A 23,228-nucleotide genomic window follows, 5' to 3' on the forward strand; every position below is an offset into this window, starting at 1 on the left:
TATTTTGAGGAAAGTCAGACTGAATTGTATATAAGTGTAACTCACCACTGGCAGAACTTTTAATTTGTTTTAAGACGAATCAACAAAGGAAGTTCAGTCAGAAAGCTCTGCAGGCGCTGTGTGCTGATTGGTCTTTTCACTGGCACACTTTTCAGAGTTATTACGAGTCATTGTCTCACTCCCTAAATTCAAACCTTTTAAAGGACACGTCAGCTTATGCAGACAAGTTGCTTTTCTAGCCGTCCCACGGCTTCTTCACTGTTATCTTCTCTGTACAGTTACTGTTACTACTTGAACCCACCTCCTGCCCATTGCCCATTGTCCTAACTGAAACAAGCTAAAACGGCTGTGTGCAACGTCAATTGTGGTTTACAAAAGAAAGAAAGAAAGAAAATCAGAGACACCATATATAGTAGAAAAAGGCAGAAACAAAAGTTTTCCTCCACTGACCAAAGTGGCTCATTGATTTATTGGATAAATCATGTCTGGAGCTCTTATTGTGTCTGCTTAAAGGCACTTTAGAAAAAAGCCCTTACAAAGCTTTTGCTTTCCTTTTATATAAAACAAAAATGGCAGCGGTTGTAGTTTTACCATTTTTCTCTGTTACAGCTCATACACTTACATTTACACAGTTACAGAAAATGTAGAGGTGTGCTTTCATGAAATGTCTGAAAAGTGATATTGATGAGGCACGCCTTTCCTTCCCTTGCCTTCTTAACAAGGGTTTTGATTTCGTCAGCTGTGCAGGAGCACAGTGTTTTGTTTGTCATAATCTTATTTTTCACGACCATTTCCCAGTGTTTTGTCCTTTTCATTCCTACTCCTCCGCTGTGTCCCTTTAAATCCCTTTTGAAGTTCATCTATTCAAACTTGACTCTGTGGCTACACTCCAGATATCCTCTGTGCCCTGTATTGTTGTCACAGTAAATGACACGCTACAGTTTGTGACTGGGAGCGTGACCTAGCGTATTGTGCTCCCGACATTTTCCCACCCCCTTTTTTTCGCCTGATTCTATGGAGCTGAAAACTTACACCTGCAACTAGAGACCACTTGGCCTTCTTATCATAGCCACTATAGTAGACTGTGAAGGTCTCAGGTTGAGTTTGGCTTTTGTGTGTGCAGCTCTTATGATTATTTGGGTGTGACAATTTTTGCCTACCTATGTTTTCTGTGCTGGCTCTTTTACAGGTTAGAGAAGACTTTTTTTTCCCCCTTTGACTCGTCAGTATTCACTCATTGCTTTGTCACAGTCCTCCTCCAAGCAAACTGTGATGGAGTCTAAACTAACTGCAGGAGTTGACCCCAAAACAACATTTTATGGGAATAACTGGATCGATGATATCTGATAGCCAGTAGTTCCTCATGTTTAGCAAGCCTAGCATAACAAAATGAACCAATGGCAAACCACAGTCTGGACTGATGCTCATATTCATCAATTCTTCATGTTGTTTTCAACTGGAGTGAATACCAGAGAAGGTAAATAACAGCAAAGAGATCAGACAAGTCCATCATGTTTAATTTAAAGGGACTGGAATCACATTTGTTTTCACTCCCCCCTGCTGCCAGAGTCCCCATCCTGGCAGGATGACAGCTTACCAAAACTCTGTTTAACAAATGGCCCACAAATGATCTACTTGTCCATATGACTTTTGTTTTCAACAGCGGATTTGTTTGTAATTAGGCAGTGTGAAATAAACAAACCAGATATAAAAATGCAACCAAGTAATCTTTTCCACTGTTGGTCAAACCAAGGAAAATCCACATTGCTGGAGTCAATATGAAGGCGAAGACTGGTGGACAGTCTGCGGATTTTTGCCTGAGTTAGCAAAGCATCCGAAAAGCAAACTCAAAACAGACCAACCCTATTTTGGAAACACCATTTCCCATCATTTTTTAATGCTATTTTAAAAACAGTTAATTTGATTTCAAGCTAATGCAAACAGCCCAGTGAGGAGGTGATAAGCGAGGCCACTTAATTTAAGAGGCAAAGGTGTTTTAACTTTCTCACTTCCTCAGCAAGTCTTTCCTCAGTGTCTCCATTCTACTGCCAAGTAACCTAACAACAACATCAGCACTGTAAAATAAAATGCTGCATTGCAAAAAATCTCCATCTTAACAAATAATTTAGTCTGATATTCTTGTATTGTAATTATTCGTCTTAAGACAAGTCAGGAAACCTGCCAGTAGGATGAGATAATCCAACTTCTTTCCAATAGAGTTTGACTTGTTTCAGGAATTTCTCTGGGAACAAGTATAAATATGATGAAACAAGGAAGAATAATGCAGATCAGCCCATTAGCATCAAGGAACTGACACTTGATCTCAGAAAATTCTGATAACAAGCTGATAAGCACTGGAAACAAGGGGGATTATCTCAGGCCACTGGCAGATTTACCACTGGTTTGATGACTTTGCAAAATGGAGGGTTTTTTTTTAGAATGTTTTCTGTGTGAAACTTGCAGCCCAAGTGATATTTTGTGTGACACAGGGTACACTTGTGACGATAGGTCCATGCAGTCGAACAGTGACTGCTACCTAGGCGCACATTTGCTACTATTATGATGGTATCTATGTCCACATTGACACTGAGGATATGTCCACATGTGTTTTTAGATTGTTTTATTGTTCCTTATTTAGTTTTCTGTTGTGTGTTTCTCTCCATCCATCGTATTGCTAACCGTCACGAAACATCTAACATGATTCCCTGTGCCTTTTTTTGGTCCGCTCTATAGGAATTGTGCGTGAGATGGCTTCCAAATCGGACAGCAAGCTGAGGTCCATCTCCACCACAAGACTCAACCCTCAGCACCATTTGTGGTATGCTCCAGTCAGGCTCCGCTCCCTCACACCTCCTTAATGTACTCTGCACCAGAGAAGAAGCCAGAGGGTTCAGTGAATGCACGGCAGACATGTTGGATATAGCATATTTTGATGCTGACAAAATAGCGCTGTGCGTGTTTTGTTTTTCTATGGGTGGAAGGGCATGCATGGCATGGTATAGTATGGTACTATAAGAGCTTACCTCACACTTTTACAGCACATCTTTACTTAATTAGAATCAGCCTCAGTAAAACTGCCCCCCTAAATTAGCTGGTAAACCGCACCTTAATTTGTTACATGTGTTTTTTTTTTCCCTGCAAATCCTTAAGTGTACATATCCTGTAGTGTGGTCCATTATCACCTCTACTAGTTTCCCTCCACCATTTTTAGTGTGTATCTCAGAAACAGAAGACACTAAGCTCTCTGTGATTTCCACTGGAATGTGGTTATCAGCATCTGTCTGTTCTTTCACAAAAGCAAAGAGGCTAAAACGCCACCTCATTAACAATGCCAGGACAGAGTGCCAACAGTACAGAAGAATGCGGTGAATCGTTTTTTTTTTTTTTTTTGCTTGTTTGTTTGTTTGTTTTTTTCAGTAAAAAAGGTTAAGGCATGGTAAGGTAATGTGAACTTATAAGGTTTGGATTTTTTTTTTCTTTTACAAGGCAAACCATTTTTTGGAAGTGGATTTGCATTGCAAAAGTGGTTTAGTCTCTTATTCAATCTTAAAATCTTGTTTTTCTTCAAACATGGTAAAATGATTTTACCATGTTACCATTTTACTAAAATCTGCCAGTGGGATGAGATAATCCCATGTGTTTCCAGTGCTAATCAAGTTGTTAAAAGATTTTTCTTGAATCAAGTGTCATTTTCTTGATCCTACCTGGCTGATCTGCCTTATTCTGCCTTGTTTCAGCATATTTATACTTGTTCCCAGAAAAATTCCTGAAAGAAGTGAAACTGCACCAGAAAAAAGTATGATTATCTCACCCCCAATGGAATTATCTCATCCTACTGGTAGATTTTTCAGTTGTTTGAAGAAAAACATGATTATCAGACTAAATGACTTGGTGCGGTGGAGTTTTTGCAGTATGAGACAATCTGTCTCCCTTGACTTCCAATTTCTCTGCCACTATGTTGAAGTTTGGACAGCTTGGCAGACATCTAACAAACAATATTGTGAAGTCAATTGAAAAATAATGGTATTTGTCATGTTGTTTAAATGAGTAAATGAGAATAGGATGCAACCTCAGTGGTATATTCCAAGGCGGTCTCTATCAAGGAGTAGATTAGTGGGGCAAAAAGCTTATAATATCCAGTTTAAGTAACACTAAAACCTTAAATGTTCCAATTTGTCTTTGGTCTTTGGTAAGAAATGGTCCCATTTGTAAATTCATAGCTCTATAAACAAAAATAAAAACAAATGAAAGCAGGTTTTCTTCTCTTTTGTGGCTGAAAACCACAATCTCACAGTGCACTTCTCAGCATTTGAGCAGTCCAAGTCCTGTCAGCTATTATCCTCTTTGTTTCTGTATAACTGTGAAACTCACCCGGTGATGCTAAAGTGGTTCCATTTGAGTTACAAGACAACATAGTGGTGTGTGAGCCAATAGCGCACAGCACCTGCCAACCACAAACCAACATAGCCCTCTGTTATCATCTCCTCCTTGATGAAAACAAAGTCTGCTGTCTCAAAAACCAGGGGGCCGGCAGCGCCCCTCAACAGCGCTCTTGTAAAGTTTTTTTAAAGCATTTTTAATTGCCTGTCTTCACAACAGCCCACAGGGTATGAATGAAGGAGTTTTTATATACATGAGCATGCATGTGTATGTGTGAAATTATGATGTGTGCTGAGAGCTCTCTCTTTTCTTCATCTATTAGGCCTCTAGTGTGTGAAGACATGCAGACAGAGGTGGATGATGGCCAGCCACAGTTCTTCTACATCCTGGCTTTCCTTCTGCAAGGTGAAGTGACAAATACACACTCACTCATCTTAATAAGTCATGTAATCCAGTATTAGTTCTTGAAATCTAATTTTCTTCAAGAAAAGTTAAAGTAGGTCAATGGGATGAGTTAATTTTGCTTATTTCCAGTGCAATTCCTCTTATTTCAAGAGTGATTTATCCTTTTTCTCTTTGGTGCAAGTGAAGCAGTCTGCATTATCTCGTAGGGATACACCAATTTATCGGTGGAATAGCTCTATCAGCCAATAAGAGAAGATGACATTCACCAGTATCTGTTCATTTTTGTCCAGGGCTTGAGACTAATGGTGTCCTGCCAACGAAAAAAAAATGTGTTTGGGATGGACAACCATCTTTCATGGGACAAGGGGATTTTTGCAGTTTTTATAGCAAAGATTGTTTCATAAATTTGAAGCATTAAATGTGTGCTCATTCAAAGACAGTATAATGAATGCCTAAAAAACTTAAAAACAGTTGAGTTAAAAAAATATAAATATATCGTTATTAACTGTTGACTATCGGCCAACTTGTTTTTATTTTAAAAATCTGTATCTGTGTGAGTCCAGAATGTCACAACGGGTGCATCTCTATTGTCGGGCCTTGGTTCAACATGTTGACTCTTGTTTCTGTAAACTGTCTGAAACAAGGAAATTTCATTGGAACCAAGTTGAATGATCTCACCTGTTGGCAGACATATTAAGATGTAAGACTGAACATGAGTTAAATAACTCTTAGAGGTGGACGGCTGTGTAGTTCAAATTCATATGGGTGAGGATGATTCTGTCTTCCTGCATTTCTGTGTTTACATTGGTCTGATTTTGTGTGGTTTTTACTAAAGATACTCAGCCTTTGTCTAGACTGACTTACAATGCATGCAAAAATAGAAGTTGAGCCATGGTGAAAGCCATAGTGCCCTGACTATATTCCTGCCAGTGACCCCAGAAAAATGAAATGACAGAGTTTTCTTTGAGATAAAAGCACCAGAGCGAGAGCTAGAGGGGACTTTGTCAAGATAAGCGTATACTGTATTTGTGCAGGTAGAGGGTGAAGATATGGGAAAGGGGATATGATCTGGTGGGCAAAAGGTGACATGAGGCAGTTTCTGTCAAAGAGATGACTCTTCAGCCTGGTACAGAAAATGTGGAGGACTCTTGTTGTGACTGCATACGGGGGGAGGCACGCGACCGTGTTGGTATTCCTGCAGTCTATACATATGCACTGTAGCACTATAGGAAGCCTCTGTTTGGGCTCCAGCAGACACATTTGTGGCAGAGTGTAGCCACAGGCTATACTGCGGAGGTCCGTGGAATTTCAAGTGCTATAATTTTAGCATGCCCTGATCTGTCCTCCCGTCTGCTTGTGCTTAAGAAGCTGGAGCTTTACACCGCAGGGAGATGACATGAAACTTGATACCAAAACTCTCCTACTTTTGTGGCAGAAAGCTACTTTGTAAGAAGTTGACTTCAGTGACCCACGAGTGTGACAACTGACCTACTTGGTCAGCTGCCAGATCTTCGCCTCATTTTTCCTCACTTCAGCAAGCAAGCAATTGCAATCTGCATGTTAGTACGCTGCAGAGAGCGTTAACAATTCATTTAGTCTCATTTTCACTGTTACAAAGTTGTTTTTCTTAAAACGTGCAAAGAAAGCTGAGTCACTCATCAAAAAAAGTAATTAAATAAATGACAAAAAATAAATCTTATAGTACAAAGTAAGAAAATGTCAAAAAATGATAATTAAAACAACTGTAAAATATAATATAATATAATTTTTAAATATTCTTAAGAAAACTGGGATTTGACGTAGGTTGCAGAGGGTTAACCAGCTGCCTGGATACCACAGGGGCAATAGCAGCTATGGGAATTATCAGCCCAGTTGGAATGTGCCTTTTACCAATCAAATTGTTTGGCTGAAAATACCCGTTGCACAAGCTGTCATGTGGCTGTTAATATATGACACTGTTTTCTCACAGAGGACATTTGGACTCCGCTGACAGTGCTGGCGACCCGGGAAACCCTGTACTTGCTCAACGAAGATCACCAGTGGAGGAAGAGCTCACCCAACCTGACAGCCAATGAAAACGCAGACCCCTGCAGCGGGACCGTCACCATCCTGGAGACCCAGCCAATCAGCTGCGTGAGCTCAGTCCATCTGTGGCCCTCAGACCCGTGCAGGATGAACATGAAGCTTTACGATGAGGTTAGTTCAGGACAATCAGTTAAGAATCAGATCGCTATTTGACACATTTTCTTTTTTTTCTTTTATATAATTATCTGGCATTTCCATTGGCTCAGTCATTGTCATCATTGCCAGAAGATAATGATAAACCCATTAAAGTCACAATGGAACAGCATTTAGAGAGCATTTTGTTTCCACAATTGGATGCACTTTAAAGATTCAAGTTTCAAAGATTTATTTGTCACATACACATTCATACAAGTACAGATGCTGTGAAATGATTTGTATTGCAACCCCCTGGCCCGAACCGCGCAAGAAAGAGGGACTATAACAATGAGAATGATTATTGTGCAATAATAGTGCCAAAACAAAGGGAAAATGCAAGAAAAGAGCTTTTTGCACATAAGATAAGATGATAAACCAGAAAAGGGCTAAGAATAAACTTAACAATCCCCTTACTGTCTCTTGCCGTATGAAAACTGCAGTACTCGGTGTTGAAGTAGTGATTTTTCCTGTGGTTAATTTTACACAAACGTTTGTGACGATGTGTGTTCCTCTGCAGACGGTGAAGCAGGAGAAGACCTGGTCCGTTCGCTCAGAGAGCGGCGAGCTGCTTCAGGGTCTGCTGGCCTGGGTCAGAGCGCGGTGGGAGGCCATGTTCGGAGTCAAACTCAGCACAACCTTGCAAGACACGACATCATGACGGGGGAGAGAAAACAACTCTGTGCGTGTGTGTGTGTGTGCTGGTTTTCGTGAGCGGGACTTTGCATGTCAGTCGTGGGAAATATTTTGTGAGTGTGAGCATCTGTGTCTTCACTTTCTCTGCATTATCTGCACTTAGTCTGGGTACATTATGTTGTTGTTTTCATTGTCTTTTAAGCCTAGTACTTTGACTGCACTCATTCATGTGGCGTACCAGCTTGCAGAGGCACTCTTTGTATTGTTTACCTCTAGATGCCGTCCCACGTAACGTTTCTACAGCAGAAACAGTGTGTGCCTTATTTCTTCATGCACGTCCTGCTGCGTTTTCATACTGAAATGCACCTTAATGTGTCTCTGCTTACTAGTGCTCCTAATTCACTGTAGCATCAAGCGAGGATGGAGTTGAGTTACATGTGATATTTTGTGTTTTTAGAGGAATAACAAAGGGAGCTGAGAACAAAATCGTGAGAGGTGTGTGTGTGTGTGTGTGTGTGTGTGTGTGTGTGTGTGTGTGTGTGTGTGTGTGTGTGTGTGTGTTATCTGCAAATCCATCCTTCTTGTTATCTTGGACTGAGGGCAGCCTCATCAGCTTGGGGTGCAGTGAGTTGTGACATCACGCGCTCAACATGAGGCTGCAGTTCAGTTGCCTCTGCACTGCAAAAAAAATCTCCCCCTTAACAAATCATTTCAACTCATACTCAGTGTTGAAAATCTTCCCAGAAAAAAATCTTTTAGGATTTTTTCTGGGAAGAAGTCTAAATATGTTGAAACAAGGCAGAACAAGGCACCAGGATCAAGAAAATGACACTTAACTCAAGAAAGTAAGTGGGATTATCTCATCCCTCTTGACCTTGTTTGGACAAAAACTAGATTTCAACACTGAATGTGAGATGAAATCACTCGTTAAGATGGAGTTTTTTGCAGCGTGCAGGTCTCAAGTTGTCATCCTCAGGCATTTCTCCACACCTTTTCCTCCCAATTAGTGTCTTGTGATGCATCCATCCACTGTGTGATTGTGTAAACAGAAAGGGATACCAGAGGGGCAAATTTGCAGAAAGCCATCAATCTACTGGAAGATGGATTGTTACAGTTATGCTCCTCTTAACTCGGGAACAGATGTTTGTTTTCAGGTTGACTTTATGCAGAAAGTATCTGTTAGGCACTGTCGTTTCAAAAGTGCAGTTGATTTGCATAACTTCCGATTTTGGTTTATATTTGTCATTTAAAAATCTAATATAGACGCACTGCCGATTTGTGCATCGTGGTAAAAATGTAGCCTGGTGCTGCTGCTGTGAAGTCAATGCTATGATCCATATTCTGTGATGACGCAGCAAAAATCAAAGCAAACTCAACACTGTTATAGCTGAATTTGGAGAAGCCAATACTTACAACTTAATTTATTTGTCTGTTAACATTGTTTTCATAATCAGTCAAGTCAGAAAAGTGTATTTTTTATTTTTATATGAATAAAAAAAAGGACATTTGATGTATGGTTAAGTGAATTAAAATGGAACGCATTGATGTGTGCTCTTTTTCCAGAATCGAAACAGCCATCATGTTTTTAAACAGTGGGAAAGCAGCTTTTTGCACATGGCAGGGGCGCCAGATTAAAAGATCACAACCACAGCAAATCCTCCTCCTTACCAAAGTAATAAAATATCCATCTCTACAACTCATTTAGCTTGTATTGCCACATACACTGCAAAAAATCAGCATTGAAAAGTTAGTTAGTCTCATTTGTTTTTTCTTGAAACGCGGTAAAAAATCACCATTGGGATGAGATAATCCCACTTCTCCCCAATGCTAATGAACTTCCCCCCAGATTTTTTTTGAATAGTCATTTTCTTGATCCTAGTGGGCCGATGTGCCGTATTCTGCCTTGTTTGAGCAAATTTATACTTCCCAGAAAAATCACTAAAACAAGTGAAACTGCACCAGGAACACGTGGGATTATATCGTCCCACTGGTAGATTGTTCCCCTTGTTTGAAAACTAACAAGATTTACAGTGAATATGAGATTAAATGACTTTTACAATGCAGATTTGTTTTTTGCAGTGTAACTACCCGGTAATAATTCTCAGAAATTTCCATTCATTACAGTACCTGTAATCTGGTGTATTCTTGTAAGTAGCTATAAATCATCTCGCCCCTTGTTTGCAAACTGGTTATGATTTATTGTATGATTTGAAATGATTTAAGTACGGCACTAGTGGAGTGGGTACACATTTTTCCTTCCCCCAAAGTTTTTTTCTACCGTAAAAGGAGAGCATGCCAAACCAAAAGATTGATATACTCTCTGTGACCCAGCAGATGAGTAATTTCTCAGTCTGTAAAATGACATGTTTTTAATGGCGTGTAATTAATCCGTGGTTGCAGCGACGATCTTGTACAGACGTCGTTTTGGGGCACAGTCAGGTGAGATACGCTTGACCTGGAACGTCGCACTGTATTTCAGTGTCTGGCACATTCCCTTTGGGCTTAACTCAAACACTCAAACTTTCAGAAGACTTAAACAACCTTGTCAGGCCTTCATCAGCCCTGCGGGTCATAAATCATCTCTCCTCTCATCGACAGCTGATTAGTTAAATGACGTCCTGGTATTTTGACAACCGCCCTGAGGGATAATCGTGTCAGTCCTGAACTCTGAGGACATCATAGCACACTGCTTTCATGACACAAGCCTTTTTCCCAATCTGCTCTCTACATGTCCTGACAGTTAATTTAGGCTCCCCAACATCCATATATCGGCTTAATGTAACAAAAAAATCCTAAAAATAAACAACATAAAATAACATAAATGAGTACAATTAAATTAAAATTATTATTAATCATTCTATTGTCTTGCACTGCAAAAAACTCCCTCTTATGTGAATCAGTCTCATATTCACTGTTAAAATTTTGTTTTGTTTTGTTTTTTAAACTAGTGAGAAAAAACTGCCAGTGGGATGAGATAAACCCACTTGGTTCCAGTGGAGTTTCACGTCTTTCAGGAATTTTTTCTGGGAGCAAGTACAAATATGTTGAAACAAAGTAGAATAAGGCAGATCAGCCCACTAGGATCAAGAAAATGAGGCTTGATTCAAGAAAATTCTGGAAACAAGTTGATGAACAGTGGAAACAAGTGGGATTATCTCATCCCACTGGCAGATTCACTTGTTTTAAGAATAAATAACATCTTTACACTGAGTATGATGACTCGTTAAAATGAATCATATTTTTGCAGCATCATAGGGTCCCAGACTTCACATATAAATTAGACCATTGCTGCAATCAGTTACTGGCATAGCTTTCATGCTTTCCACCCCTGAAACACCATGTCTCAACCACTGGGAATTTAAAGAAAAAAAGAGACTTTCCCAATCAAATTCACCACTTTCCTGGATTATAGAATGATCACTCAACTTGTCATTCTGATATTTCCTGCAGCACCTGAAGGCAGCGATAGTCAGGGCGCACTAACAAGCTGCAGAACAAGCCGTGGCTGCTGATGGACACACAGTGGCTGTTGTGGGATCAGACTTGCGGCCGTCTGGTTGCGCAGCTCTCGCTCTCGCCAGCAGGCCTTGCCGTCCCATCCCTCAGAGTGAAGTGGGCTTAGCTGTGCGAACGGGATTTTAACTAATTTCATTGTGTAAATATTTCCCTAACCACCAGCGCCGCACATGTGTTGCGCACATGCTGTGGAGACCTGTTGCACCTTCAGTTGCACCCACGTGTCCGACATACCGCCGGTCCCAGAGGAGCACGCTGAGCGTTTACACACAACTGACTGGTAACCACTCATGCAGCCTGTTTCCATGCCAGCTTGTAATGTCTGTCACATGGTGGAGGTTCATATTGTAAAGCAACCACAAAGTGATCCCCCAACTCCCCCACTCAACCCCACACAAATACACACACATTCCCCTGTCCACAGCGAGGTCAGAGGTCAGGGACAGCATTGTTGCCTTGCTCAAGGATGCTTGCTTTCACGGGGTTTGAACCTGGAAAAAAATGCCTGTGAAGCATTAGCAGTGTCAGAGATTGAATTGTATGCATCCTGCTGTCCTGGTGGGAGAGCTGATTAAAACACTGCAGGGTGGCTGAAGTGCCGAGCTTTTCTCTCATATTTATTTGACACGCAGATGAATGAAAGTGATATCAGGATCGGGCGCACTAGAAAATAAAGCAGAAAGACATTTAGACTTTGCAAAATGAGTTCATAAAAACTTAGGAGGAGTAAATTGAAACTCTACTTTTCAAAGTTACCAAAGCTCAAATTCAATAAAATATTGTGGAAAGAAATAATAAGGTAACCGCAACTTGAATTTGACAACATGTAAAAGTTTAAAGCCAACCAGCTGACAAGGTAAATGCATCCAAAAGAAATCACATGCTGTTCTTTGTCCACGAAACTGACTGAAGCTGGCTGGGTACATCCAGATGTAGGGAAGAAGGAGGTAAACCTGCTCCAGAAGCCAGCTGATTGGCTGTTGTGTGTGTGATTGACAGTGGTGTCCTCCACTGCCGCAGCCTCACAGGTCATACAAGGTGCAGAAGTTCAAAAGAAGCAGAGTCGTGAGGGGAAAAAAATCACTTCCTCTTGGGGGAGAATTTGACAAAGCTTTCATATGAAAAACCAGCTGCAACAGCTTCCATCAGGATTACATGCAAAAAAAAATGTATTCAGTGGCTGCCTCAGAGCTCAGCCCAATCAGACATTCAATCCATCTGTGTGAAGCTGTCAAGGTGACTGGATTTAACCAATCCACACTCAAAGGTGAGCGAGTTCATGCTTCACCAGAGAAGACTTGGGAGTCAGGAAGCAGGGAAGAGCCACAGTGAGGAGAGCTGGGATGCAGCCATGGCCATTTGGCCGAACGCAGACATCTGGACTGATTCGAGTTCCCACAGCCGCCTCCAAGCTTTGTTTTGGGTCTGCTGGTAAATCAGTGCTGCTGCAGCTGCGCCATGCATGACAACAACAAGTCTGTTGTTGCTGAACACTTCAGTCAACCCGTTCCTGGATGGTAGGGCCCTCCTCGGTTACAGGCTGCAGTCACGCATTGCCACTGTAGACCAAGGGTTGCCAAACCTGAGGCCTGGAGGGACACCAGGGGCATGAGAGGGCTCCAAGGGGTCCCGAGCAAAACGAGAAATATTTTAATGTAATTTTTCATACACTATCCAGAATAGACACTAATATCTAACAAAAAAAAGTGGAGATGGAGTTCCTCAGAGTACAGTCTGAATGAAATCAGTGGACAATTTTGGGGTGTTGGAGAAAGTTTGGGAACCCCTGTTTTAGGCTGTTCAGTGTTATGTATTCATTTATTTATTTTTTATATTAATATTTGTGTTCAGAAGTTTATCATAACATTGACACTGTAGAACATTTCCCTAATCATTTTGATATTATTACCACCCTCCCACCGTCCGTCACCCACCACACCTCACCTATTGCAGCAGGGCAAAATTTGTCAGTGTACTTACTTTTTTTATTATTATTTTAAAATCGGGAAATAAATACAATTTAAATAAATAAATAAATTGATCATTTTAAAATTGATTGATTGATAAGCTAGATATGTTTTGTTTATCTATCAAGCACCCTGAGATGTGCACACACACAGGTTCCATGCATACTTTGTCTTCTCTTCCACAGCAAAGCCAAAACAGGACCTTTCCCAGTCCTTTTGTCTCCTTTTCCAAACCTGAAAGTCGACTTTCAGAACAAAGGAGGTGTTGGCTTTAGCAAAATGTAAAAGAATACTGTCCTTAGAAAAAAAAAATCCTCACTGTATTGATATTCTGACTTGTGGTGTATCTAAGACATTCAATAGTGAGTTTATAGTGATTCTATTGTACTTCGTGGTATGCTCTTTTATAATGTCTTTTGGTGTCAATATTTTGTATAATATTTCTACAGTGTTACTGTATAGTGTGTTTGAGGTCCTCAGTGGTGAGTCTAGTGACTTTACATTGTACTGAATAATATCCCAATAATAATGATAATAATAATAATATACTCCGCTGTGTTAAAAGAATCAGAAATACTAGGAAACTGGGTCCACGGCATATGCTCAAGAGAAGAATTAAATGATAAGAAATAGAAATAAGAAATCTAAAAAATGTGTGCCTTAGAATTAGATTAAAAAAAAAAAAAAAGTATGGGCATTATGTGTAAATATGTGCATTAATCCTACAAAAATTATAACAATAAATACAGAAATAAGAAACTTAAGCATATAAAAAAGCATACCCATAAACACTATATGGGTTAGGGCTAAATGCAGTGATTTAACACAGATAGATATTACATGACATCACACGCATGCATATTGCACTATTGAATTCTTAACCCCTGCAGCTATTAATTATTGCACAGTTAAATGATTAAATAATAGTGTGCAGTTATGCAATTCATCTTATCTATCTATCTGCATAGCATCCCTCTGAAACGTTTCAGAGGATTGCATTAGGCTTTTTTTTTTTTTTTTTTTTTTTTTTGGTTATAGGGCAAAACGGTAGTCCGCACTGTGGAGCTCAGATTTCAGGCGAGGGGCCTCCTCTTCTTGAATGGGGCTGAGTTCCGAGGAGGAGGTGTGGGAGGAGGGGAATCGGAGATTTCAAGGAATCAAACATCTTTCTTTTGTGCTCCGCTTGGGACCCCCGACACATGGGGTCACATGGGCTGAAGGGGTTAACAGTGCAGGCTGCTGCAGTCGCTGCGGAGACGCCGAGGAGAGAGCGCACTAATTAGCAAAACCTGCTCGAGCAATTAAAGTCTCCAGAGAAGACGCGCAGCTTGGAGCCCCAGAGGTAGGTGTTTGCGTCCAGAAAACTTTGTCCAGAGAGGTGCATTACTCTCCACAGGTTGATGCGACGTCTTTTATTCATTTAGTCACCCAGCAAGTTAATTTTCCAAGGCGGGTTTGCGCTCTAAAGTTGGCAAGTGGCTTGTGAATTAATCTTGACAAAGTTAATCGTGTCGGTGCGGTGAGGGTGTGCAAAGTTACAAACTCATCAGCTCCAAGCCTTCTCAAAGAACTCAGCATTTCTAATCTTGTGATATTTTTCCATGATATGTTAGTCAGGTATTATAGTTGAATTGTAAAAAGGTCATGTGGCCACAAGTTCAAAATGTACCCCACAAATCTGTGATAAAAAGGTTGAAATGTGCCATAAAGTCACTATAAAGTCAGCGGCCACATGAAGCCTTTATTGGAATGGTGGAGTAATTTTCATAGTTTGGCTTTCTAACCAATGGCCTTTTAATAAAATGGTTGCTAAAATGGTTGATACTTTTTTTGTTTGTTTTCCCAGTTTAAAAAAAAAATGTATTTTTTTCCCAAGCAATGCCACAATTTCCAAAACAGTTTGATCTGACTCAGCACGTTCTGTTGGTAGACTAGTTTTTTTTTTTTTTTTTTGTGCCTAGCTTTTTTCATGTCTTGCTTGTTTAAGAAAAAAATACAGTTCAGCCTCGTTAAAGTTTTTATATTTCATTCTAAAGCTTATTCCAAATGATCAGAGAAGCAGTACTTTCTTGTAAATAAAATTTCCCCGCTCCATGTCTTTGGCAAAGTCAGAAACTCTTGTTTCAGAGAGTGGCACCACTTAAGTCCAGTGATTGACATTTGTAGGAGTATTATTCCTCTCTATTGCCCTGTATAAAAGGCAGACTGCATGGGGATTTCGTGTGCCCTCAGTCTGCTCCCTGAACCCTAAAATCCAGCTCTCTGCTTTTGGTTAGGAAGGAATGTTAACTCGCCTTTGCTTTGTCCAGATACCTTCCCCAAACCCTGCAACCCCCCCCCATCTCCCTCTTTAGGCTTGGTGACTCTTTAAGCAAAAAAACACATTAAATCATTTGAGTTGGGTTTAGCCCACATGAGCAAATAGGCTACTGTTTCAAGCTGTCAGCTGTTTGGGGACTGGCATTGCAGAACTGTTTGCCCTCCGTGGCTTGTGTTTGCGCTTACTTGCGTGAGAAGAGCAGTTTGTGTTAGGAAAATAGATGGCCGGGTGATCAGCCACATGTTGCAGGGAAACTGAGGAGTGTGCTTGTGGTTTTTCATGCATTCTCTCCATCGAGCCAGGAGGAAAGCAGAGAGAGCAGCGAACATATTGGAGAGCAGAGGTTCTCAGTCCTTTTTTTTTTTTTCTTCATGTCATGGATCACCAGATCGACACCAGACCTCCTTGTTAATGCAGGTTTTCTTCTCCCATCTGTGTCATGTTTTTTTTCCCCCACTGGTATTGTGGATCGAGTGCCAAACCTCTAAAAAGAAGTACTTGCTAACCTCTTTATATGAAAATTGACCCAAATTTCATTTTGCTGTGCACCCCTGGAACCCTCTCAAGGACCCTTGGCGAGTCCCTGCACCTCAATTTGGGACCCACCGCGAGAGAGCTCACTCACATCCCAGCAAACACAACCAGATACTGCACCGCAGCTGAAGTTAGATAAATCATTTTGGCTCCATGGGTCAAGCAGGCCCACTGTTTGATCTCCTGTTAAATGCACTGGTGAATTTTGGGCTTTTTCATTGGCAAGGTTAGGTGTGACTCGATCTTAAGACTTAAATGGCGTGGAAAGTCCATGTAACGGGTGAGAAAAAGGTTTGTGGAGTGTGGAAGTTATGTCCCTTAGAGGTCAGATTTAAATGTCAGCCTACTTCTTGTTTCAGCACTTCTACTTTCCCAAACCATGAATCACCTCTTACACGGAACAAGCTGGGTTTGGAAAACAGACTGGGCTCGTCGAAGTCCTTTTCTGAACCCTTGTTTTTAAGTGTGATTTGACAGCGATTATGTAACCTGGATATTGTATGTCCATTTAGTGGAGACAATACTCTTTATTTGTGAAAGGCTTCCTCTTCTGCTTCTGTCCCCAAGATACAGCTTGAAATGGAGATGGCTGAATATTAGATAAAAGATTTTCTCTGGAAACCAAACACGCCTCGAGCTGGAATTGTATGCCATTTAAAGGGACATTCCACCTCAAAATGAAAACGAGTCAAAATGGCTTGTTTAATTCAGTATTGTGTGTTTTATGTAATCCGCAATACTTAATAATTTTCACAGATAGCACATGTCAGTATCATATCCTGTCAGGTGAGGTCACACCTATAAATAACCCAAATGTATTCAGGATAGGCAAGATACTGAGGTATGCGAATGCACCTCATTGCGTGTCTCGTTGGATGTTGGGTGTGTCAGGTTGGTTCTGTGGTCAGCATCTTCAGGGTAATGGTGAAGAAGATGTTAACACACAGACAGACTTGCCAGCTTTTAAAAACGTTGCTCTTGTTGCCATAGCTGTGATGTTTTTCGAAGAGTTGCTCAACTGGGGCACGAAGGTTGATATATCTTTAACCTCATCTGGGTTCCTAAGACGTGCTCTTTGTATACGCAGTGACACGGCACGGGCAAGTCTCACCACCTTCAGTGCATGTGATGCCAGGAAGTGCCAGGAAGGAATGACTAACCCTGCAAGGGCCTGTGTGATACATACCTAGACTGAGGAGACATGCCCTCAGGTGCTGGTAACGGATAAATACACCTCCTATTGTGATGAGTCATGAAATGCTGGTAGTGTGACAAGCTTTTGTGCACCCTGTGGACAGGTATTCAGGGAAGAGTTCTGTCAGACAATCTCTGCCTTCTTTTCTGTCTGCAGTCAGGCCGATACCTGCGGCTCGGTTGTTTGGAAGCCATTTTCTGTTGACACTGAAATATCTTACATCTGGATATCTTTGCATTGACATCATCGGTTAATTTTCAAGATATTCCCATTTGCCAAGCATTCAGCGATCAAATGTAGCAGTTAGGTTCCTCTTTAGAATTCCCTGTGATATTTGGCAACCCATCTCAATGCTTAAGTTAAATAGGCCCCCTTAACATTGTTTTTCTGTTACATAGAGATCCGTTTTTAAGGAGCAGTCTCATTCAGTGACTAACTGACCTCAAGCAAAGCAAAAAACATTGATTCATTTGTATGTTTGACAGAAAAACTCCAATGTGAGTTTTTCTTTGCACACCTTGGCTTTTCCTAGAGGAAGAGAACAGTTGAATTGATCCTGTTCACAGCCGACTGTCATTGCTGGTCCAACCCGCAGCCACACCGGCTCTCCTCACAGCTAGCTGCGACTTGCCAACCGCTGCTTTGATGTTGCGTTGAGCAGCGGAGGCCGAGTATGGCAGGGAGCTGCTGGAATGCACGTTTACCATACAGCTACCTGTTAGACTAGCAAACACAGCTGTTAAAGGTGAAAACGTGCTCTCCGCCATTTTCTGCTTCACTCATTAATGATTTGTTGTTCGGTTTAACCCTTCGATGTGCGAGTGAATGGAACCCAGAGTGTTACATGAGTGGGTAAAAAAATAATTCACTGTATTAAGGATCAAATGGTCTCATAACATCGCATACAAAATGCATACAGCTCATTTTTGACCCACTTATGGAAACTTAGGGTACTAAAATATGTACATTCAGAGTTTTATAAGGTCTTTTACAGGTAGATACTGCTATCTAGTTCTAGCTGGCTATATCCTGGCTATGCTTTATGATTCTATTTGGCAGTGTTTGTAGAATGAGTTCATGCATCAGCAATGTTCATTCGCATATTTTTTGGTTTGATTTTGGCATCAAACCTTGCTATTCAACCCCTCTGATGGAAGGCAAGTTTTTGCAAAGGATTTCAGCTCAGTTCGTGCCAGGCTCATGGTCTTTTGGTGCCATCAAGCTTGGCTGGGTGGCTCACTAAATGCCATTTGCTCCTTATTAATGCTTTGGGTGGATTATGTCCAAATAATTTTTTTATTCTTGGTGTTAATTCCACCTTTACGCAAAGCGATCAGAAAACGGAGTTAAGTGGGTGACAAAATTTTATTCTGGAATCAGTTGTACTCTTATGGCATTGCCAAACTGCCATTTGTCACAGTTCAAGTCCAATCTCAGGTCACATGACTACTATGTCTCTTGTCTTTTTGTCTCCACAGAGCTGATCTAGCTCGCCCGTCACCTTGGCACCATGAGTTGGAGCTTCCTAACTCGTCTGCTGGATGAGATCTCCAACCACTCCACCTTTGTGGGTAAGATCTGGCTGACGGTGCTCATCATCTTTCGCATCGTGCTGACAGCCATCGGGGGCGAGACCATCTACTACGATGAACAGAGTAAATTTGTCTGCAACACGCAGCAGCCTGGATGTGAGAACGTGTGCTACGACGCATTCGCGCCGCTCTCACATGTTCGATTCTGGATCTTTCAGGTGAGCCGCGTCATGTCGAATGTTAGTGTATTCCATTCTGCGTTTGAGATTGTCTCGAGATGTCAGCTTGTAAAAAATGCCTGAAAATAATGTTTTTAATTTGTAGTACAAACTTGCACCTGAACCACTCTCATGTTAAATGTGCTTGTGTAGGTAATCATGATCACCACCCCCACCATAATGTACCTGGGCTTTGCCATGCACAAGATTGCCCGCATGGACGACAACGAATACCAGCCACTCCACCGCAACCAGAAGAAGAGGATGCCCATTGTTAGCCGCGGGGCAGTGAGGGACTATGAGGAGGCGGAGGACAACGGGGAGGAGGACCCCATGATTGCTGAGGAGATTGAACCGGAGAAGCAGGACAAAACAGTGAAAGGTATGGTGATGACATAACTTGGATACATTGCAATGGCCACAAATGCATTTCTTGATTCACTGACTGCGTTTATATACACAAAATATTCAGTTTTTTGCCCTTATCCCGAAAAAGCCAATATTCCTACTAAGCTGTTTACATGGCTAATGAAGATTAATGTTCAAGGCAGACATGTGTCACAAACTGCAGTAAAAACCCCAACTGAGACGCATAGTCCAAATGCGCTGTATAGATGGCCAAAGAATGCTCCTGAAACCAGAATAATATTTGCATATTCCTAATGTCTTAATTGGAAAATGCTACATTTGGTAAAAGGCCTATTTCAGAATATCCAACTGGAATATGCTCTTTGCATGACCCATATCAAATGAGGAATATTGTCATATTCAGAATAATAGTGGAAAATTAGTGTGCATTTAAATATACTGATTGTGTGGCTAAAATTCCATGTAAACAGGAGTTGTTTTTTGATTTTTTTTAAAATGACTGGAATTATCTCTAAATTCATGATAATCTAAACGTATCACAAATTAATCAGTTAGTCTTGATGGTAACTAAGCCAGATGTCTCGCCACCCTTTTATCTTCAAGATGCAGTGAAAAAGCATGATGGTCGTCGGCGGATAATGCGTGACGGCCTGATGAAAGTCTACGTGTGCCAGCTGCTGTTGCGCTCTGCCTTCGAGGTCGCCTTCCTTTTTGGCCAGTACATCCTGTACGGATTTGAAGTGATACCCTCTTACATCTGCACGCGCTCGCCGTGTCCACACACAGTGGACTGTTTTGTGTCGCGTCCCACGGAGAAGACCATCTTTCTGCTGGTGATGTACGTGGTGTCTTTCCTCTGCCTGCTCCTCACCATTTTGGAGATCTTCCATCTGGGGGTTGGAGGTGTCCGTGACACCTTCCGTCGGCGTGCCACCCTCGCGGCTCGTGCCCCGCCACCCTCCTCTTCGTGCCGCCCGGGTTCCCTGCCGACAGCCCCGCCAGGGTACCACGCTGCCATGAAGAAGGACCACTGCAGGAAGCTGAAGGGGGGCTTGAGGGACTCGCCACTGGGTGACTCTGGGCGGGAGAGTCTGGGGGATGAGGGGCACTCGTCCAGGGAGCTGGAGAGGCTGCGGAGGCACCTGAAGCTGGCCCAGCAGCATCTGGACCTGGCCTATCAGACAGAGGAGGGGAGCCCCTCGCGAAGCAGCAGCCCTGAGGTCAACGCGGCAGCGCAGACAGCCGCCGAGCAGAACCGCCTCAACTTCGCCCAGGAGAAACAAGGAGAGCCTAGCGAGAAAGGTAGAACTAGCAGCCTGTTTTCATGAGAATGCTTTCCTTCTCCACGTGAACCTCTGAACTTAGTGGTACCCAGTGTTGTTTATTTTGAAAGTTGCATTGTTTGGCATATGCAATACATCGCTGCCATGCTCATGCCGTGCTCCAAGTACATGGTATGTAAACAACACGGGCACCTGGTTTTCCTAGTGTGTATTATTATAATATCACCACTAAAGATCAAAAGCTGCATTGGGTGCCTCTTTTTAATATGTCTGTACTTCTGTTACAGCTCAAGTTACAGTCCCTGATGTTTTCCTTATATCGGTCACAAATTTGTCCAATTTCTCCAATCTGGATTGTTTTCTTTGATTCAATATCAGACTCAAACACCCATTTATGCCACAGTCCATGATTCATCTGAATAGATAGGAAGACTTAAACAGCAGTGGATGGTGATGAGGAAAGGGGGACAAAAGGCTGCCAGCTTCAACTATGTATATCTGTATATTCGTTTTTGTTGTTTAGATGATGCATTTTAATGACTAATGGACCTTTTTTAGACGAGGTGTTCCCAGTCCATTGCTGAAACCTCTAAAATGCAGGGTGTAAAAATGTCAGCCGCAACAGTCCCATGATATGTTGATGCTGAGTATTCTGTTTTTCTCCTCCTAGGAATACATGCCTGAACGTGCTTCCTGCCTCAAACGTCTGCCCTCCCATTCCTACTGGCCTTAAACATATGGGGGAAGCACATATGGGAATGCAGTCAGACCACTGAGGGAGACCAAAGTGTGTATGTGTGTGTGTTGTGTGTGTGTGTGTATGTGGCGAGAAATGTGCCTTTCAGTATTAAGGGTCAGTAAAAAAAAAACAAAAAAAAACGCTGACAGAGCTGCATTGTGACAGTGGTACATCTCCACACAACTCTCAACTTGAAAGCGTGCTGTCTAGTTTGCTCTCGAGTTTCTGCTTGCCGATCGAAGCCCCACACCTTGACAGTGCCTATCGCTGCAGTGCCTTGTCTACACCCCGTTCTTCGCCCAAAGGTTTTTGCTGCCATGTCATAATCCTTATCAGTCAGCGACCTTATGTGGGGATTATCTAAGCTTTAAGATCCTTGCTGGCCAAAGTGTACTTTTACTTTTTTTCAGTCTTTAATGAAAGGGAGCCTGTCTTTTCATAAAATGTTGAAGAACCATCCCTCGTCGCTGTGCTGAGACTTGTTTGCCGAGCACACCGCCTTGGCTTTTGTCATTCTGGGTCTTGTGGGTTCTATTTGTTTTGTTTATTTGTTTCGGGTGGGGTGGGTGGCGGTGTGTAGAGCGGCTTAACTTGTGGTAGATGTGTCTTCCATGTTTATCTTCAACATTTGACGTGTGTGATTATTAGCTGAGGCCAGAGGCCACACCATTCCAGAAATGTTAAGCATCAATCCAAGCATGTATATTTACTGAAATTGGCCAAAATGTTTACCTGGGAAATGCTTGAATTCTTTATTGACAGGAAATTGTCCTCCAAGCTGATTTTTAAGATCTGATCAAGGTTTTTTTTTTTTATTTTATTTTTCTGGCATTGGTTCATTTCAAATACTTCAACATTTTTTTGACCGAAACACATCCAATTCACTCGGATTCTTGACCAAAGCAACATTTACAACATTAACATACATTTTCTGTGACTTGAGTTTTGTGTTGGTACCCTGAAGTGAAATCCATTTCATGACTGCTAAAGTGGGCACTTTGATGTTTTGTAAATCCTGTTTTTTTTTTTTGTTTTTTTTTTGTAAAATATGTACTGTAAAAACGTGTAATCACAAAGGACTACATTTGACATGTTCTTCCATCTTAATTGTAGCCGTTTTTCCCCACCTAAATAGAAGGATGGCTCTGGATCTTTTTCCTTTCTTTCTTTTCTCCTGTGCACAAACTCCCTTGAGTACAGGAAATTTTGAATCACAGAACAAATTTATAGCTCAACTTAGTGTAAAACTTGTGACCAGAGTTACGTGCTCATGCTGGATTCCCGTGTTACGTGTTGTCTTAGCCCGCCACTTGGCTCTGTGTGTTTTGGCTGGCAGAGCAAACTGGAGACTGCCACAGGGGCTATTTGATGCTGTGCTCTTATATTCATCCCACCCAGTTATTTTTCTACTTAATACAAGGTAAGACATTCATTTTGAATATGATACCACTTCAGTGGTTTATATGTATGTTTGTTTTTCTTTTTTTTTTCTATTGCAAGTTTTGTAGTTTTTGTAACTGTAGAGATTATTTTGTCTTCAGAGAGAATAAAATATATTTGAACTTGATGCTTTTGTGCTTATTACTCTTTTCTCTTCTGACAGCTTCCATACATAGCTGTCTACACTTGCTTTTTAGCCTTTGGGCATTTGTGCACATTCAGGCTAATGAAGCATTACAAGAGGAGAAGCAGGTCAAGCTGGGGCCCAGACTCAGTGGACAGTAGTATAGCAGCTGTTGTCGTTGACATAGGCCTAGTTGGCCAAAATTATCTGAGCAAATCATTAAAATAACCTCAATTTTTAAAAGAATATCAACCATGAACACAACTTCTTTTCAGGCTTTCAAGGCAAAACATTCTCATATAGTTAGAACAGATTTTTTTTTTTTCCCCTTCTTGGTCTTCATTTTGCCCCAC

General features: G+C 41.5%; 2 protein-coding genes across 4 annotated transcripts in view; both read left to right on the forward strand.

Moving 5' to 3' along the window:
* stk11ip (serine/threonine kinase 11 interacting protein) overlaps nucleotides 1-9,200 on the forward strand; it is a 38,658-nt gene extending 29,458 nt beyond the window's left edge. For both annotated transcript variants that reach the window (XM_030071640.1, XM_030071648.1), the window contains exons 23-26: nucleotides 2,734-2,818; nucleotides 4,703-4,785; nucleotides 6,755-6,981; nucleotides 7,523-9,200. In XM_030071640.1, coding sequence (XP_029927500.1) covers nucleotides 2,734-2,818; nucleotides 4,703-4,785; nucleotides 6,755-6,981; nucleotides 7,523-7,663 — 536 coding nt within the window. In that variant the 3' untranslated portion in view covers nucleotides 7,664-9,200. The remainder of the gene's footprint in view (nucleotides 1-2,733; nucleotides 2,819-4,702; nucleotides 4,786-6,754; nucleotides 6,982-7,522) is intronic.
* A 5,063-nt stretch (nucleotides 9,201-14,263) lies between these two features.
* On the forward strand, nucleotides 14,264-22,878 carry LOC115374417 (gap junction gamma-1 protein-like). 2 transcript variants are annotated; one of them, XM_030073314.1, is made up of 5 exons: nucleotides 14,264-14,463; nucleotides 18,649-18,920; nucleotides 19,074-19,302; nucleotides 19,893-20,591; nucleotides 21,243-22,878. In XM_030073314.1, the coding sequence occupies exons 2-5, from the start codon at nucleotides 18,681-18,683 to the stop codon at nucleotides 21,254-21,256; spliced, it is 1,182 nt and encodes a 393-aa protein (XP_029929174.1). In that variant the 5' UTR covers nucleotides 14,264-14,463; nucleotides 18,649-18,680; the 3' UTR covers nucleotides 21,257-22,878. The 2 variants fall into 2 exon arrangements, with proteins under 2 accessions (XP_029929174.1, XP_029929184.1); XM_030073324.1 differs by lacking the exon at nucleotides 14,264-14,463 and adding an exon at nucleotides 17,066-17,186.
* Nucleotides 22,879-23,228: the final 350 nt, after the last annotated feature.

The sequence above is a fragment of the Myripristis murdjan genome, chromosome 2 (genome assembly GCF_902150065.1).
Source record: "Myripristis murdjan chromosome 2, fMyrMur1.1, whole genome shotgun sequence".
In the NCBI taxonomy this organism is placed as follows: domain Eukaryota; kingdom Metazoa; phylum Chordata; class Actinopteri; order Holocentriformes; family Holocentridae; genus Myripristis; species Myripristis murdjan.